Source organism: Diabrotica virgifera, chromosome 5 (assembly GCF_917563875.1).
Source record: "Diabrotica virgifera virgifera chromosome 5, PGI_DIABVI_V3a".
In the NCBI taxonomy this organism is placed as follows: Eukaryota; Metazoa; Arthropoda; class Insecta; order Coleoptera; family Chrysomelidae; genus Diabrotica; species Diabrotica virgifera.
In genome coordinates, this window is record NC_065447.1 from 152958201 (window position 1) to 152975269 (window position 17069).

A 17069-nucleotide genomic window follows, 5' to 3' on the forward strand; every position below is an offset into this window, starting at 1 on the left:
CTACTGTTTCCTCTTAAGGAACAGCGATAAGAAATGCTAAGACTCGTAATACAGGGAAATGTAAAAAAAGTATAAGGAGTACAGAAAGAAGGAGAGTGTCATGGTTTAAAAATTAAATGGACTGGTTAATTAAATGCAGTTCAATAGAACTATTCAGAGCTGCGGTAAATAGAGTAAAGATAGTGATGATGATATCCAACCTCCGATTAGGAGACGGCACTTAAAGATGGAGAAAGGAATATTTATCAAATAAAAATGTATATCATTTTTATTCAGTTGCAATGTGAAGGCAAAACAATCTTATTTTTCACTTAGAACAGGGAGCGCAGTCCAGCACTCTGAATCGACGATTTTCGACTCTTATTGGAGTCTCATCGGAGAGGCGTAGGCTTGCTGCTCTCTGCTCGAAGTGACCAAACCATGAAAGTTTATCCCCACATTGCAACTGACGTGTATGGAGTAGGTGACTAGCGTCATCTGGCAACTGAAAGGTAAAGTTTTCAATCCATTTAGGTCCATTTTCCGTTAGAACTTTACCAAGCTGCAGACGGGGGTTGTGAATTGCAATTTTTTAGAATTCCTTCTTGTCTTCACCGCAGCATCCATCTAGCTTGCAAATTTTAGAAGCCATGGAGGTGTTACCAGGGAAATGGACCAATAAGCTTTCAATTTAAAAATCTTTCAGTAATATTTTTAATAAACTGCTGGTCAAAAGTTAGGGATATAGAAAATTATGCTGATTTTCATAGTTGATTTTTTCGCGAACAGATTGATTTCGCTATTTTTTTTATTTTAGATTTTTCTTTATAGACAAGGCGGAAACGGCGGGTTCGTTGGGAAAAATATTCCCATGAGATATTTTTGCATAATCACATTCGTGAGACATGCCAGAATAAGGTTCAAGAAGTCGCCCACGAGAAAAGTGGGCCAATTTTTTTTTAACAATTTTTTTAATAAAATTTCAAAAATTAGTATTATTGGTCCGGACTAATTTTTTTTAGGTTTTTTGGACCATTCTGGAAAAAGAAGGTCTCTTATAATTTTTCTCTAAAGTTGATCTTTTTCGAGTTATAAGCAAGTTAAAATTTGAAAAACGCGAAAATGGCCATTTTTAAGACTTAATAACTCAGTCAAAAATTATTATTTTGAAAGTCAGAAAATGACTAAATCAAAGTTTAAAGTCGCCGCTACATGATCCTGAAGAAATCTGTGTCATTAATTTACTACTAAGCTGTTATTTTTAATTAATAACAATAAGTGGTTAGATCGTATTGACGCTGCTGTAAATGTGAGTGCGAGTAAGATGCACAATTGGACTGCTGGAATGACTTCTCTCTCGCACTCAGCATTTACAGCCCCGCACATGTGCATGGCGCTTATTATTATTACTTAAAAATAACAGCTTAGTAATAAAATAATGACAAAAATTTCTTCAGGATCTTGTAGGGGGGGGCTTTAAACTTTGATTTAGTCATATATTGACTTTCATAATAATAACTTTTAACCGAGTTATTAAGCCTTGAAAATCGCCATTTTTCGTTTTTTTCAATTTTAAATTGCTTATAAGTCGAAAACGATCAACTTTAGAGAAAAATTATAAGAGACCTTTTTTGTCCAGAATGGTCCAAAAAATTAAAGAAAAAATTGTTCAGGCCAAAAATATTGATTCTTGCAATTTGATTAAAAAAAAATTGTTAAAAAAAATTGGCCCACTTTTCACATGGGCGACTTCTTGAACCTTATTCTGGGATGTCTCACGAATGTGATTATGCAAAAAAATCTCATGGGAATATTTTTCCCTTCGAACCCGCCGTTTTCGCCTTGTCTATTAGTATTTACACAATTGTGAAAAGGTTTACTCAAACTTATTTTTTGTACTTATACCGGGTGGAAGAACAGAAATGTTTTTCTTATGTTAAGTTTGAGACACCCTGTAGGGAGAACGAGGTACAAATGTGAGTATACATCAGAATCGTATTGTAGTCTTATGTTTTGTGAACATGTTTTTGTTTGAATGTCCCTGATATCTTTAGAAACAAAAAAAAAATAGATAGTCCATGTGGTGAGACCGCTTCCGTCTGGAAAAATTTCTGATTCGGTTTCTTTGCGGATTCCTATTCAAAAATGTCCCCTTTAAACAAGGGGACATTTAATCTAAAGGGTGCCGGGCGGAATTTTTGGACAGAAATTGTTTAAACAATTTTTTAAACAAATACAAAAGATCACGTTTTTTTGCTACAGATCATATATTTTTAAGTTCTGTCGGTCAGTCTGAACAAGAAAGGTATCTTGTAAATTTTCTCAAAAATTGATAGCTTTCGGGTTATAGGCGATTTAAAATCTGGAAAATGCGAAAATACGCATTTTCGAGGCTTAAAAACTCATATTCAAATTAGTATTTTTGAGGTTGCCAGATACTTAAATTGAAGTTTAAACATTGAGCTTCAAGACTATGAAGAGTGATCGCGTCTAACCTTAATTTATACCGTTGTTTTTTAATTGTTAAATATGCGTGGTTATCCGATTTTTTTGCCGTTGCGGCGCTCTCCGTTTCAAAAATCTCCTATTTTCCTCCGAAAAATATTTTTTCTGGATTCTTTGGGACATTATAAATAAAATAAGTTTCTTGACATTTTTCTCAAAAGTTAATAGTTTTAAAGTTATAAGCGATTTAATATCCGAAAATGCGTTTTTTTGTCATTTTTCGGATTTTAAATCGCTTATAACTTAAAAACTGTTACCTTTTGAGAAAAATGTCAAGAAACTTATTTTATTTAGAATGTCTCAAAGAATTTAGGGAAAATATTTTTCGGAGGAGAATAGGAGATTTTTGAAATTGAGCGCGCCGCACCGGCAAAAAAATCGGATAAACACGCATATTTAACAATTAAAAAACAACGGTATAAGTTAAAGATACAGCGATCACTCTTCAGAATCTTGAAGCTGAATGTTCATTGTTCAATCTAAGTATCTGGCAACCTCAAAAATACTAATTTAAATATGAGTTTTTAAGCCTCGAAAATGCGTATTTTCGCATTTTTCAGATTTTAAATCGCCTATAACTCCAAAACTACCAATTTCTGAGAAAAATTACAAGATACCTTTCTTGTTTAGATTGGCCCAAAAAATCTAAAAATATATGTTAAAGAGCAAAAAAACTGTTAAAACAATTTCTGCCCAAAAATTCCGCCCGGCACCCTTCAGATTTCTTTAAAGGGGACATTTTTGAATGGAAATCCACAAAGAAGCCGAATCAGAAATTTTTTTTAGACGGGAGCGGTCTCGCCACGTGGACTATGGACGGTTTTGTAATTTAACATGTATTTTAACCGAAATAAAAATTTTGAAACACTTTGTAGGAAGAAAAAGGTACAAAGGTGAGTATACCTCGATATTATGTTGTAGTCTCGTGTTTTGTGAATATTTTATTTTTTAAATTTCTTTGACATCTTTAATAACAAAGAAACTAGACGGTATTACTCTTTAATATGTGTTTCTATGTTTCACATGTGTGATGTGATGCATGTCGTCAGTTAAAACACATATTAAAGAGTAATACCCTCTAGTTTCTTTGTTATTAAAGATATTAGAGACATTAAAAAAATAAAATATTCACAAAATATGAGACTACAACATAATATTGAGGTATACTCACCTTTGTGCCTTTTTCTCTCTACAAGGTGTCTCAAACTTTTGTTTCGGTTAAAACACATGTTAAATTACAAAACCATCTATTTTTTGTTTCTAAAGATATCAGGGACATTCAAAAAACAAAATGTTCACAAAACATAAGACTACAATACGATTTCGATGTATACTCACATTTGTACCTCGTCCTCACTACAGGGCGTCTCAAACTTAACATAAGAACTACATTTCTTTCTTCCACCCGGTATAAGTACAAAAAACAGTTTGAGTAAACCTTTGCATAACTGTGTAAAAACTAAAGCAAAATCTAAAATAATAAAAAAAATTTAGCATAATCCGTTAATCTATTCACGAAAAAATCTACTCTGAAAATTCAGCAGAATTTTCTATATCCCTAACTTTTGACAAGCAGTATATTTTTCAGTATTATTAACGTTGCTATTAGAATTGAAAATTGAAAACTTTACCTTTTAATATTTATCAAGTCTAGGTTTATGGTAATTATTACTAAAGCATAAAATAAGTTTAGGTTACAGAATATATTATATGTCAGAATAAATTAAAGGAATCTTCTATGAATTGTCTAGTTAAAAATAGTTTTCGATTACCAAGCAGTTATCATATTATATTATTATATCGCTGGTTTTTACTATAAATCAACAACGTTACAATAAAAATTTATCACACTCATTAGATAAAAAAACATAAGTATTCAAAAATATGTGACTCACACAACACACAGACAGATAATTTTAGACGAAAAAGTATGTTCCGGTACCTTTGTGTACTAAAGATATAAGTAACTGGCCAATAATTTTCTATAAGTTGGTGAAAAAATACATGTAGATTATTTGAAAGAAAAAAATACTTACATTTAAATTTTCTTAGGAACTTCGGATCAACGATAAAACTAATTAAAATTTACGAAATAAAAAAGGTTCAGTCAAAACTCCCGACGAATAAATTTTGCGTTGCGACAGTCTCACTTTGCGCACTGTCGAGACGTCCTAACTCAACTCACTCTACCGTTTTGTAACGTAATGTCATGGTATCGATAATTATCTCTAGATTGCCTTCCTCCTACGTACTTACAATATTTCGGTCATGTAATGAGACATCCAGAGAAGTATAACCTTCTACACCTTATAATACAGGGCAAGATCGCCGGAAGAAGTGGCACAGGCAGAAGAAAGATATCTTGGCTCCGAAATCTCCGGGAGTAGTATGAAGAGCGGTAACCTGGCACTGGAGTATGCAGCTAGGCAAATGCAAACTGGATGAGGAAATCTACTGATCAACCGAACTGTTCAATTGGCCGCTTATGCCGATGATATTATTAATATTATTAATAGAACATCAACAGGAGCACAGGAAACATGCGCAGAGTTAAAAATACAAAACCAAAATGCTAGGTCTGGAAATTAACAAAGAAAAAACAAAAATAATGACTCAGACGTTTGCCCTCTCCCATATATTTCTGTCTAAAAGTGTCCACCGAAATACAACGATGAGAATCTGTAAAACCTTAATTCGACCAATAACATGCTATGGCAGTGAAGCCTGGGTCCTGAAAGAAACATCCAAAAACAAACTCGACACATTCGAAAGGAAAGTACTTAGGAGAATACTAGGACCTGTGAGGGAAAACGGAATCTTCAGAAGTCGATACAACAGCGAGCTTTATCAAGTTTATAAGGAAACCCCCCTGTCAGGCTTTATTCGAATACAAAGATTGCAATGGGCCGGACATGTGATAAGAATGGGAGAGGGTAGGCTACCAAAAAGAGCACTGAATGCTAGAATGCAGGGAAAGATATAGGTTGGAAAGCCAAGAAAGCGCTGGGAAGACACAGTAAACAGCAATGCACTAGCCCTTTTAGGAGTCCGTGTATGGAGAAGAGCAGCCACAGGCAAGCAAGGGTGGAGGCAAAAAATAAAGGAGGTCAAGGCTCAATTTGGGCTGTAGTGTCATACAAGAAGAAGAAGAAGAAGGTATAAAGAGACCACCGGTAATCTGTTTAAAGCTGCCGTAAAAAAATTATTATTGCCAATATCATCGTCAACGTTCGATATCGCACAGGGTACTGAAAGAAGATTGTACTTCGCTTCACTGAATTTGAGAAGAGAAGTAAAGTATATTCCTTTCCTTCTTCTTCTTTCCCTTTACCCTATACCCTTTTGCCCCCTTAGGAATCGGATAAGTATCTTGGAATAGTACTAAACTCGAAGCTTACTTTGAATTAGCATGTATATCGAATAATCAACTTCGCTAAAAAATGTGAGTTTTAAGACCAGACATGTTTAAGAAGAACCAATAGTAACAGATGGAACTGTTTCACAGAGACTCAAGCTGTGCAGCATAAGACCTGAAATGGTAAGCCATATCTTGCATGAGTACGTGACTCTACAAACAAATGGCATTCAGCCTCTAGACCAGTGGTTCCCAACCTTTTATGTCTGGCGACCCACCTTCTGACGTTTTTTGATATTCGCGACCCTCCCACACCCATAATGATATATGTCTACAGGGTGTTTCATTAATAATTGTCCATATAGTAACTGGAGAAACCTTAGTACAAAATACGAAGATTTAACCTAAATTACTTAAATAAAATGTGGTTCCTTAATGAGTTACAGGGTGTTTTATCTAAAAATTTAAAACCTATTTTTGCTCAGCATTTTTAAACTATTCGACGTATCCTTTTCATACTTGGCAGAAAGTATAGGTACTGTAAAAACTACTAAATTCTGTTAAACAAACGTTTCTGCCTATTACCAGAGGCGTACGACGGGGGAAAGTGAATGGTTGACCCTTTCCAAATTCTACGCTACTGGCGGAATTTTTATTTTGGTTCAATTTTTGGATTCTCCAATACTTTCTATGAAAATAATATACTCTTCATTCGCAAATATAAAGTCATTCGTTTTCGAGATCTTTGAAGTTAAAAATGAAACGACACAGTTATTTTGATTAATGTATTGTGTCCCTTCATTTTTAATTTCAAATATCTCGAAAACTAATCATTTTATCGTTACGAATGAAGAGTATATTTTTTACATAAAAAGTATTGAAAAATCAAAAAATTGCACTAAAATAGCAATTTCGTCAGTGGCGTAGAATTTGGGAAGGGTCAACCAGCCACTATCCCCCGTCGTACGCCTCTGGTAGTAGCTAGAAACGTTTATTTATCTTAATTTAGTAGGGTGAACAGTACCTACACTTTCTGCCAAGTATGATGAAGATACGCGAAATAGTTTTAAAGCACTGGGTACAAATAATTTTTAAATTTTAATCATATCAATCATAGCATAAATTAATCAAAATAACTGTGCCGTTTCATATTTAACTTCAAATATCTCGAAAACTAATGACTTTATCGTTACCAATGAGGAGTATATTGTTTACGTAGAAAGTATTGGAGAATCTAAAAATGGCACTAAACTAGTAATTCCTCCGTAGGCGTAGAATGTGGCGTAGAATTTGAGAAGGGTCAACCATTCACTATCCCCTGTCGTACGCCTCTGGTAGTAGCTACAAACGGTTGGTTATCATAATTTAGTAGAGTGTATAGTAGTCGCACTTTCTGCCAAGTATGAAAAAGATACGTCGAATAGTTTTAAAATTCTAAGCAAAAATAATTTTTAAATTTTTAGTTAAAACACACTGTAACTCAGTAAGAAACCACATTTTATTTAAGTGTTTTAGGTTAAATCTTCATATTTTGTGCTAAGGTTTGTCCAGTTACTATGTGGACAATTATTAATGAAACACCCTGTATAATATGTACGTTGAAATCCGCCCGCGACTCACTAGTGGGTAGCGACCCACCGGTTGGGAAACGCTGCTCTAGACCTGTTCACGGTAGTATAGGTTCCAGAATCCTAGAATAGGCATAATGAATCCATGAAAGTTGTACAATAAGCCAGCTGGTTGCAGTACGATCGGTTTACAACAGACAGTTTCCAAAAAATAGCTGGACCAACCAACGGATGAATCTTAAGATTCATAAACACTCGATTGCAGCTTGTACACACCAAAAATAAGAAAAATAGCATACATGACATATAATAAGGTATTAGAAATGTGAACAGCTGCAGTTGATTATAGATGAGAAAGTATAAGGGAGAAAAACACAAATAGAAAAATAAAATCCACAGGTAAAAAATCCACCATGATAATCACATTGAAAGGGATGCCGCCTATAAGGAACAATAACTGATAAATTTCAAAAGCTAAAAAATTATTTTTAATGTGGTAGAAAAAAATTTGCAAAATTATTAAAAAATAAATAAATTATTGTAAAGAAATATTTATAACCATGGATATAAATAGGGATGCGCATGTTTGTTACGTTGATTCTTAAAAAGCATTTGGAAAAGTAAGACATGAAAAATTAGTCCCAATTCTAAAGATAAAAAACATAGAAGAAGGGAACTTAAGAATATCCTGTACTGGAATCAGAGCGCAAAAATTGTAATCGATAACGAACTCACTTCATAAATTGAAATCAGGAGATAAGTTAGGCAGGGATATATTGTGTCTTCATTACTAATTAATGTATAATATAGTATTAGTATAGTGAATCTATTTTAAAGAAGGATAGGTATCTAAAAGTGAAGGAATAATAATAATAATTAACGGAAGATCTATTAACAACATAAGATATGCGGATGACACCGTGATTAGGGCAATCTCTGCTGCATAACTCCAACTATTACTAATCACGAAAAGCAGTTTCTGTGGAAAATATGGACTAAAAATAAATATAAAAAATATATGATAATAACAAGGAAAACAAATGTACAAACAAACATGAATTTGGAAAATGTATCGATAGAAAGTGTTGATAAATACAAATATTTGGGAACCTAGATGTTAGACAGAAATAAGGGCCAAGATTAAACAACAGAAATAAGGGCCAAGATAGAATGGGCAAGAAATGCGTTTGTAAAAATGAAAACAATCTGTAATAAAGACCTCAGATTAGAACTGAGAGGAAGAGCTCTGAAATATTATTTGTTTTCTACACTACAATGTGAATTTGAACGTTGGACGCTGAAGCAAGAACAGATAAATAAGCTACAGTCATTTGAAATGTGGTGTTCCAGAAGGATGCTGAGAATACCATTGATACAAAAGAAAACAAGTTTGCACAAGATCGAAATAGATGCATGGAATTTTATGACGGAGATTTATGTCCAGCAGTGGACAAGCGAATATTGAATGATAAAAAGAAAACAAACATGGAAGTATTGCGAGAAATGGGCAAAAAATAAGAAATAATAAACACAATAAAAATAAGAAAAGAAACAACCTTTGGGTCACGTAATGAGGGGACCGCGGTATGAAAATATATTAAGATTGCTAATACATACAGGGAAAGATAAGAGGAGGACGAGGTCTAGGAAGAAGGAGAGTGCCATGGTTGAAAATTTTGAGGAACTGGTATAAATGAAGTTCAATATGATATCCAATCTTCGATTCGGAGACAGCACTTAAAGAAGAAGAAAGAAGTGTTTATCGAGTATGAGTTTATGGTATCTAATTAATTCTTAAGTTCAGGTTACAGAAGCAGAATGTATTAGATGCTAGAAAAAATTAGAGGAATCTTCTACAAATGGTTTAGTTAAAAATAGTTTTAAATTACCGAGCAGTTACCATTATATCTTTATTTTTTTATTGTAAACCAACAAAGTTACAACAAAAATGTATCAATCTTTAAATAAAAAACAAAATGCAAACATTATTGACTCACGCAGATAGATAATTTTATTAAAATACGAAAAAAAAATATTCTACTGCATCATTCTGTTAAATAATTTTCTGTAATTTAGTGAAACATTTTGCGTTTAGATTATCAAAAAGAAAAAATACTTACATTTAAATTTTCTACAGAAACTCCGGATCAACGATAAAACTAACTAAAATTTACGAAATAAAAAAGGTTCAGTCAAAACTCCCGACGAATAAACTTTGCGTTGAGTCAGTCGCACTTTGCGCACTGTCGAGATGTCCTAACTCAACTCACTCTACCGTTTTGTAACGTAATGATATCGATAATGATCTCTACACCGCCTTCCTCCTACGTACTTAAGCGTTTCATTAGTGGGACAGGATCACATTTAAGACGACCTATTTATAACTCCAAACAGGTAATCGGCGCGATAATGAAGCTGAAAGAAAATGACGTGTGGCTATATAGCTTTTAGAGGGCGTCCCGCCGAAATTTCCCTTGTTTCAAAGAAGTGTAAAGATGATGATGATAAAGCGCCAAAATCGATACTTCTGCCGAGATAATATTGTTCACTAAAATACGATATATCCATATTTAGACGATATTTAAGAATTATATTAAAAGAGTTGTTATATTTACAAATTTATTTATACAAAATAAACTATTCAAATTTTTGAACTTGAGATAATCATTCAAAACTTTTGTATAAAAGTTAGTAGTGAGATCACTAGTTTTGTGTAGTGTGTCATTCGAATGAATTTAATGAGTCGTTACTAATTTGAAATCAACATTTCAAGCACATTTTTGTGAATTTGTTTTGAAACAATGGTATGGGTATTTTATTTTTAAATTTTTTTTTATTTAGCTGATGCCTCGACAACTAATGGCCATTGGCATGGTAGGTACGCTGAATTTTTGCATTTAGGTACCTAGTGTCATATGTAGTGTGTGTGTTGAGTAAGTGTCTTGTTACTTTGCAAAGTCGACGTCATTGTCTTTGCAAAGAGACGCTAATTGTATCCGAACGTCTACGGTCCCTCCGGTGAGTACCGATCCCACGAGGACAGAAACTATTATCATTTATTAATTTATATTAAACGAAAAATCCCCGACCCTGGTGAGATTCGAACTCACGACCATTCGGACCTTTCGATCCAAAGGTAAGCGCTCTTACCACTGAACCACAGAGGGGGTATTTTTAAATTTAATAAACATATTCAGTACAATTTAAATAAATTCCAAAAAAATTTCAAGGCAAAATATTGAAAACTAAGCCAACGGTGGCAAAGGGCCTAGCCGGGTAAGATGATGAAAACTGCCCCCAACTCGATTCGAATTCCATATAGGTCACCGTTTAGCATATATAGTGAAACTCACTTTCTGAAATTTTTAGCCCCCTCTTAAAAGTACCTCTTAAAACTCGCCAAATTGTATTACAATGTTGCCAGTAGTTTCGGCAAAATCGTAAAATATGTTTAAAATTTTGTTTTCTTCAACGCCCTGTATCTTGAAAATGGATGGCATTGCAAAAAATTTTTTTTCTACGAACCTGCAAAAACGTCTACTTTCGCGCACGCGTTTTAGTTTAGAAAGTTTTACTTTTCCGCACGCGTTTTACTTTTCCGCACGCGTGTTAATTTAGATATGTTAATATGGCCTTAAAGTAATTATAGTACATGCAATAAACTAATATTTAGATATTATTTACTAATTTCTTTCAAATATATCTTATTGTGTTCATGTTTTAATGAAATTAACGCGAGAATCCGATGAAATAAAATAATTTTGACTTAATATTCGAAAGTGAAATCAGTAGACAATGACAGTGGTTTTGAATCGTCGTCATGAAAACCAAGATCGTCGTCATGCTAACCAATTATGCTGAAAGTTTGGTTTTGACAACCTTGTCAAAGAATTAATTTGTGTATGTATTTTATATTAATTAAATTAATTGATTAAGATTTGGTCATTTTTTAAAGACTCATAGAAAAAATATTGTTCCTAACGCTTGCAGAAAGTCTCTTTTCCGCACTCGACTGCTTGCCGAACTCCCGCTTCGCGTCGTTCGGCAAACTGCAGTCGCGTGCGGAAAATGGTATGACTTTCTGCACTTGTTAGGAAAATAACTATATTCATCAAACCTCAATTATTTTTGAGTTTTTTACCTATTCTAGTGACGGTGTTACCTTTTTTGAAAAATATGTATAAAATTGTACCAAAAAACGAAAAAAAAACCGAAAAAATGCGGTTTTTATCTTTAAAGGTGCACTTCACCAATTTTAAAAATTTGAAAAAATTCAGGGTGAAACATTATGCAAAAATACACGTTATATAATTTTCTAGTAAAAACGAATGTCTTAGTTATTTTTTTATACTCATTTAAAATTTTAAAATCGTTCTAACATTTAAATTTCCCCCAAAAATTAAAATAAAAAAAAATTTTCGGACAGAACTTTTTAAAGCTTACAAGTTTTTTATTTAAAGTTTTTCGCTAGTTTTCGATGCGGCTGAGATAAAAAATAAAATTTCCCCCAAAAATTAAAATAAAAAAAAATTTTTGGACAGAACTTTTTAAAGCTTACAAGTTTTTTATTTAAAGTTTTTCGCTAGTTTTCGATGCGGCTGAGATAAAAAATAAAAACATAACAACCCCAATTAGACTCTAGGTGGGTCACATGACCACCTAGGGGGCTAAAAATTTCAGAAAGTTGGTTTCACTATATATGCTAAACGGTGACCTATATGGAATTCGAATCGAGTTGGGGGCAGTTTTTATCATCTTATCCGGCTACTAGGCCCTTTTAACAGACACCTAAAAAATGGAAAATATTCAAAAATATTTTCTTAGCTTATGAGTTTATCGAGGTAACACTGCTGAGCTTTTGAGTTTTAATGATTTTTGAGTTTTTGGTATCACTCAGAAATAAAATAACGATTTTTTTTAATAAAAATCAATATACCTATTTATTATTGTTAAACAAAAAATAAACATAAAACAAAAAATACCTCGACAGCGGTACTTCACGAAATGTCTAAGAAAATCTAAAAGGCAAGTTTGAGAAACACCAGTTTTGACAGCTTTTGTTTAGTTTCTTTCCTATCTGCCAAACCGTAAAGTGATGCACACCGGAATATGTTTTGAAATCGCGGAGTAATTTACAAAATATAAGGGAAACAGCTGCTGCGAAGCTAGTTGAAGGTGAAGAAAATCAACATGGTGTATTTCCGGTAATTTTGCTCCGATCAATCTGAAAATTTCTGACGGTATTCTTGAATTTATATAGTTTCATTGAATTAAAAGTAACGGTTTGATTTTTATACTCAGTAAGTTAGCATGGTAACCACTTGCTGTTTTTATTTGTTTGTTCTACTATAATCTAGGACGTCTTTTTTTCCTCCATTTGGTTCCCATTTTCTTAGAGTTTTAAGATCTTAGCGTTATTCTTGTCTTGTCCATTCTTCGCATATATCCATACTAGAGTAATTTTCGTTTATATATTTCAACATTTATAGACAAGCCGAAAACGGCGGGTCCGTTGGAAAAAATATTCCCATGAGATTTTTTTGCATAATCACATTCGTGAGACATCCCAGAATAAGGTTCAAGAAGTCGCCCACGTGAAAAGTGGTCCAATTTTTTTTAACAATTTTTTTTTTCAAATTTCATAAATCAATATTTTTGGCCCGAACAATTTTTTTGTTGGTTTTTTGGACCATTCTGGATAAAAAAGGTCTCCTATAATTTTTCTCTAAAGTTGATCGTTTTCGAGTTATAAGCAATTTAAATTTGAAAAAAACGAAAAATGGCGATTTTCAAGGCTTAATAACTCGGTTAAAAGTTATTATTATAAAAGGCAGAAAGTGACTAAATCAAAGTTTAATGCCCCCCTACAAGATCCTGAAGAAATTTTTGTCATTATTTTATTACTAAGCTGTTATTTTTAAGTAATAATATTGAGCGCCATGCACGTGTTTGGCGGCCGTAAATGCTGAGTGCGAGAGAGATGCCATTCCGGCAGTCCAATTGGGCATCTTACTTGCACTCACATTTACAGCCGTGTCAATACGGTCTAACCGCCCATTGTTATTAATTAAAAATAACAGCTTAGTAATAAAAGAATGACAAAAATTTCTTCAGATTCTTGTAGGGGGGGCATTAAACTTTGATTTAGTCACTTTCTGCCTTTTATAATAATAACTTTAACCGAGTTATTAAGCCTTGAAAATCGCCATTTTTCGTTTTTTTCAAATTTTAAATTGCTTATAACTCGAAAAAGATCAACTTTAGAGAAAAATTATAAGAGACCTTTTTTGTCGAGAATGGTCCAAAAAACTTAAAATAGATTGGGACAAAAATTATGATTTTTGCAATTTGATTAAAAAAAATTGAACCACTTTTCACATGGGCGACTTCTTGAACATTATTCTGGGATATCTCACGAATGTGATTATGCCAAAAAATCTCATGGGAATATTTTTCCCAACGGACCCGCCGTTTTTGCCTTGTCTAATCCTAATAACATTAAAATCTCAATTCGTTATTTTTCAGAAATACTATTCATTGTGATTTTAAATAAACATCAATAATGGTAATCAAATTTGAATTTGTATTAAAACGTCAAAACTGATATTGTAACAGTTACAGTTAAGATAATGTAAATGAAGTAGGGACAATAATAAGTCCAAAATTATGGCCTATGGAATATTATATAAAAATAATCCGTATTTCTTAAGACATTCCATTGGCAAAAATATACAGGGTGTTCCATTTGAAAGAAGAAAGTTCATTAGATTTACAGAAAAATGAAGTATGTTTTGTGATGACATGCGGGCGCGTATTTACACATTTACAGACCAAATCTATAAAAATCACGCAAGCGAGCCGTTTCCAAGATAATTGAAGCATTCCATACTTACAACTCACTCTGTATATTTAAAATTGTTTCATTTTCTGAATAAACAAAAATATCCATATGTTTAGACTACTATTGAATAAAGAACATATGTTTTGTAATGTATCTTTGATTTTCGTCTGATTTTTTAAGATTGATTATTATTTTAAGAACTTTATATTTTTTTGCCGCTTCCAAAAAAATACTTGTCTGATAAACTTTTTTTATTTTATAAACTGGTTAAAACACTTAGAAAGTAGGTACTATAAATAACGTATTATAAAACATTAAGCAGAAATCTGGGATAAGCGAACTACATAAAATAACTCTTCTTTAGTTACGAGTGACTAAAATTAAAAATGTTATAAAAAAATCAACTTAAAAGCAAAAAATAAAAAAAATCAAACTCAAAGGATTATTCGAAAAAAACTGTTAGACAGATTAAATATACAAAAATGTTCACATATTCGTTAAAAACTAAAAAAATCTAACACGTCCGTTAAAGAAAAGCGTGGGGCGCGTTTTCATCGAATAAACTGTTATAAACAGTAAACTGAGTATACATAGATACTCTTTTACTTGTCGCGCCCCACGCTTTTCTTTAAAGAACGTGTTAGATTTTTAAAAATTTTTAACGAGTGTGTGACATTTTTGTATATTTAATTTGTCTAACCGTTTTTTTCGAATAATCCTTCGAATTTAATTTTTTTTTAATTATTTGTTTTTTAGTTGATTTTTTTTTTATAATATTTTTAAATTTAATCACTCGTAACTAAAGAAAAGCGTTTCTTAATTTTTTTATCTTATTTTAAGATATTAAAAACTTCGTTCAAGATATAACTATTGTGCTCTTTACTAATTATTGTGGCCTGTGTTAATTGTGGGTTAAATGTGGTAATAAATACAGCACCTAGAGACTGATAGTCTCTAGGTGCTATCTAGTACCTAGATAGGATAATGTTCAGGATCATGTCAGGGAAAAGGTCTACATACTATATAAAAATGGGTGAAAATACATAATTGCATTTTCAAGTGCATAATATGCTTCCAAAAGTGCATAAACATGTCAAAATAAGCATATTATGGGCCAGATTTCTTTTATTATCCACTCACATAAGGCCTACAGCTATAAGTATAGTCGATTCGCTAATTTGATACACAACTGTCTACACTACAATCACAATAAAGATGCACTAGAAATAAACAAGCACGAGGAGCGATTTGGGAGTGCTCCTCGAACATTTAACCTGTCTTGGTTTGTTTATTTCTATATAGTGCATTTTTATTGGGATTGTAGTGTAGACAGTTGTGTCTCAGATTAGCGAATCAACTATACCTATAATTTGCTTTACAGCTTATATTCTAAGAGCTAGAGGCGAGAAATCATCGTCATAAGTAATATGGAGTTTGGCATGTGAAATGTATCTATTGCATGTTGATAATTATGACCCCTTTCAGGCTGACACCTCAGTGGATACAGGGAGTAGCAATAAGGGATGAAAGGGGAAAGTTAACGCAGTCATTAAAGGTTTTCACCTCCTATTTTGTTAAACCTCCAAAGATTTACATGAAAATTGGTGAGTAGTTAGAGCATACCTCAAGAAATAAAACTGATATGGTGCCAACGTGCGCTTTTACCCTGGGGGTGGATGCCACCCCTTCTCAGAGGTGAAAGCTATTTTATTAAAAGTAACCCCACTAATCGATAGAGGGACAAATTTGAAGCAAAATTTATTACCTCTAATTATTAAAATAAATCAATACTTTTTGAGTTATTGAAGATCAAAGATTTGAATTTTTCGTGAAATAAATGTATGATGTAAAGCGGTTTTTCGTAAATAATTCAAAAACTGTAAGTTTTATCAAAATAGTTATACCTAATTATCAAAATTGAAGATAATAAAAAGTAAAAGAGATTTATTATTCGAAGAACCTTTGAGAATTAGTAAAAAGTGAGTTATAGGTGATGGAATGTATATTTTTTTGGCTAGTACCCAAACCTATGTATTCAAGCTCAAATAACGGGAAAACGGTGCATTTTATAAAATATATTTACTGAAAATTTGTCAAAGTACTTAGAAATATGTATCAAATGAGCTCCCGGAAAAGTTGATACCATTAAACATTATGCTACAAACATTTATCAAAGTTTAGGCTCCAATAATTTGGAGCTTAATTATTATATAAGTTTTTAAAATTGTTTTAAGACATTTATATAAAATATAGCAAAAATGTATTTGAATATAAAGTAACGTTTACACGTATCCAGTAACTGGCTCCAGTCTCACTTGAATGCCAGTGGCATGAAAAATAGAACACTTTTCTATTCGAGACAGCGCTGGACTGAAACAAAAAAGCGTTTACATGATGCCACTACCATGCCAGCATTGTCGGTCCAGTGCGACTGGCACCAGTTACTGGATACATGTAAACGCGCCATTATGTCAAATGTGCCCATTATTGGACACCCTCAATTTCTGTACATATTCAGTTTATACAGGGGCGGTCCTAGACCAAAAAAAGTGGGGGGCAATACAACCGGTGAATAAACAAGATAACGTGCCTTTTTAACGAAAATTATAGTACAAAAGTACTGTAAAAATTGGAAGGGGGGGGCAACTAAGCCCCTGGCTAGAACCGCCACTAAGTTTATATCGATAGAAAAAATTCAATTAAATATCGAAATAATATAAAAATAATATTTTAGTATCTATATTATAGGAGGTATTTTAAAAAATATGAATTTCGCTCAAGATTAAAGTACCTTTTTTTTCACACTGTTGTAAATTATTGT

General features: G+C 32.6%; 1 protein-coding gene across 7 annotated transcripts in view; it reads right to left on the reverse strand.

The window, feature by feature from the left end:
* LOC114331461 (uncharacterized) overlaps positions 1–17069 on the reverse strand; it is a 562400-nt gene that overhangs the window by 55850 nt on the left and 489481 nt on the right. The window contains exon 1 of one of the 7 annotated variants that reach the window (XM_028281045.2): positions 9528–9781. The exons of 5 other annotated variants lie outside the window; for them this stretch is intronic. In XM_028281045.2, the coding sequence (XP_028136846.1) occupies positions 9528–9529 (2 nt within the window). In that variant the 5' untranslated portion in view covers positions 9530–9781. Of the gene's footprint in view, positions 1–4520; positions 4648–9527; positions 9782–17069 lie in introns of those variants that run through there. One more of the 7 variants, XM_050651605.1, reaches the window with a different exon arrangement.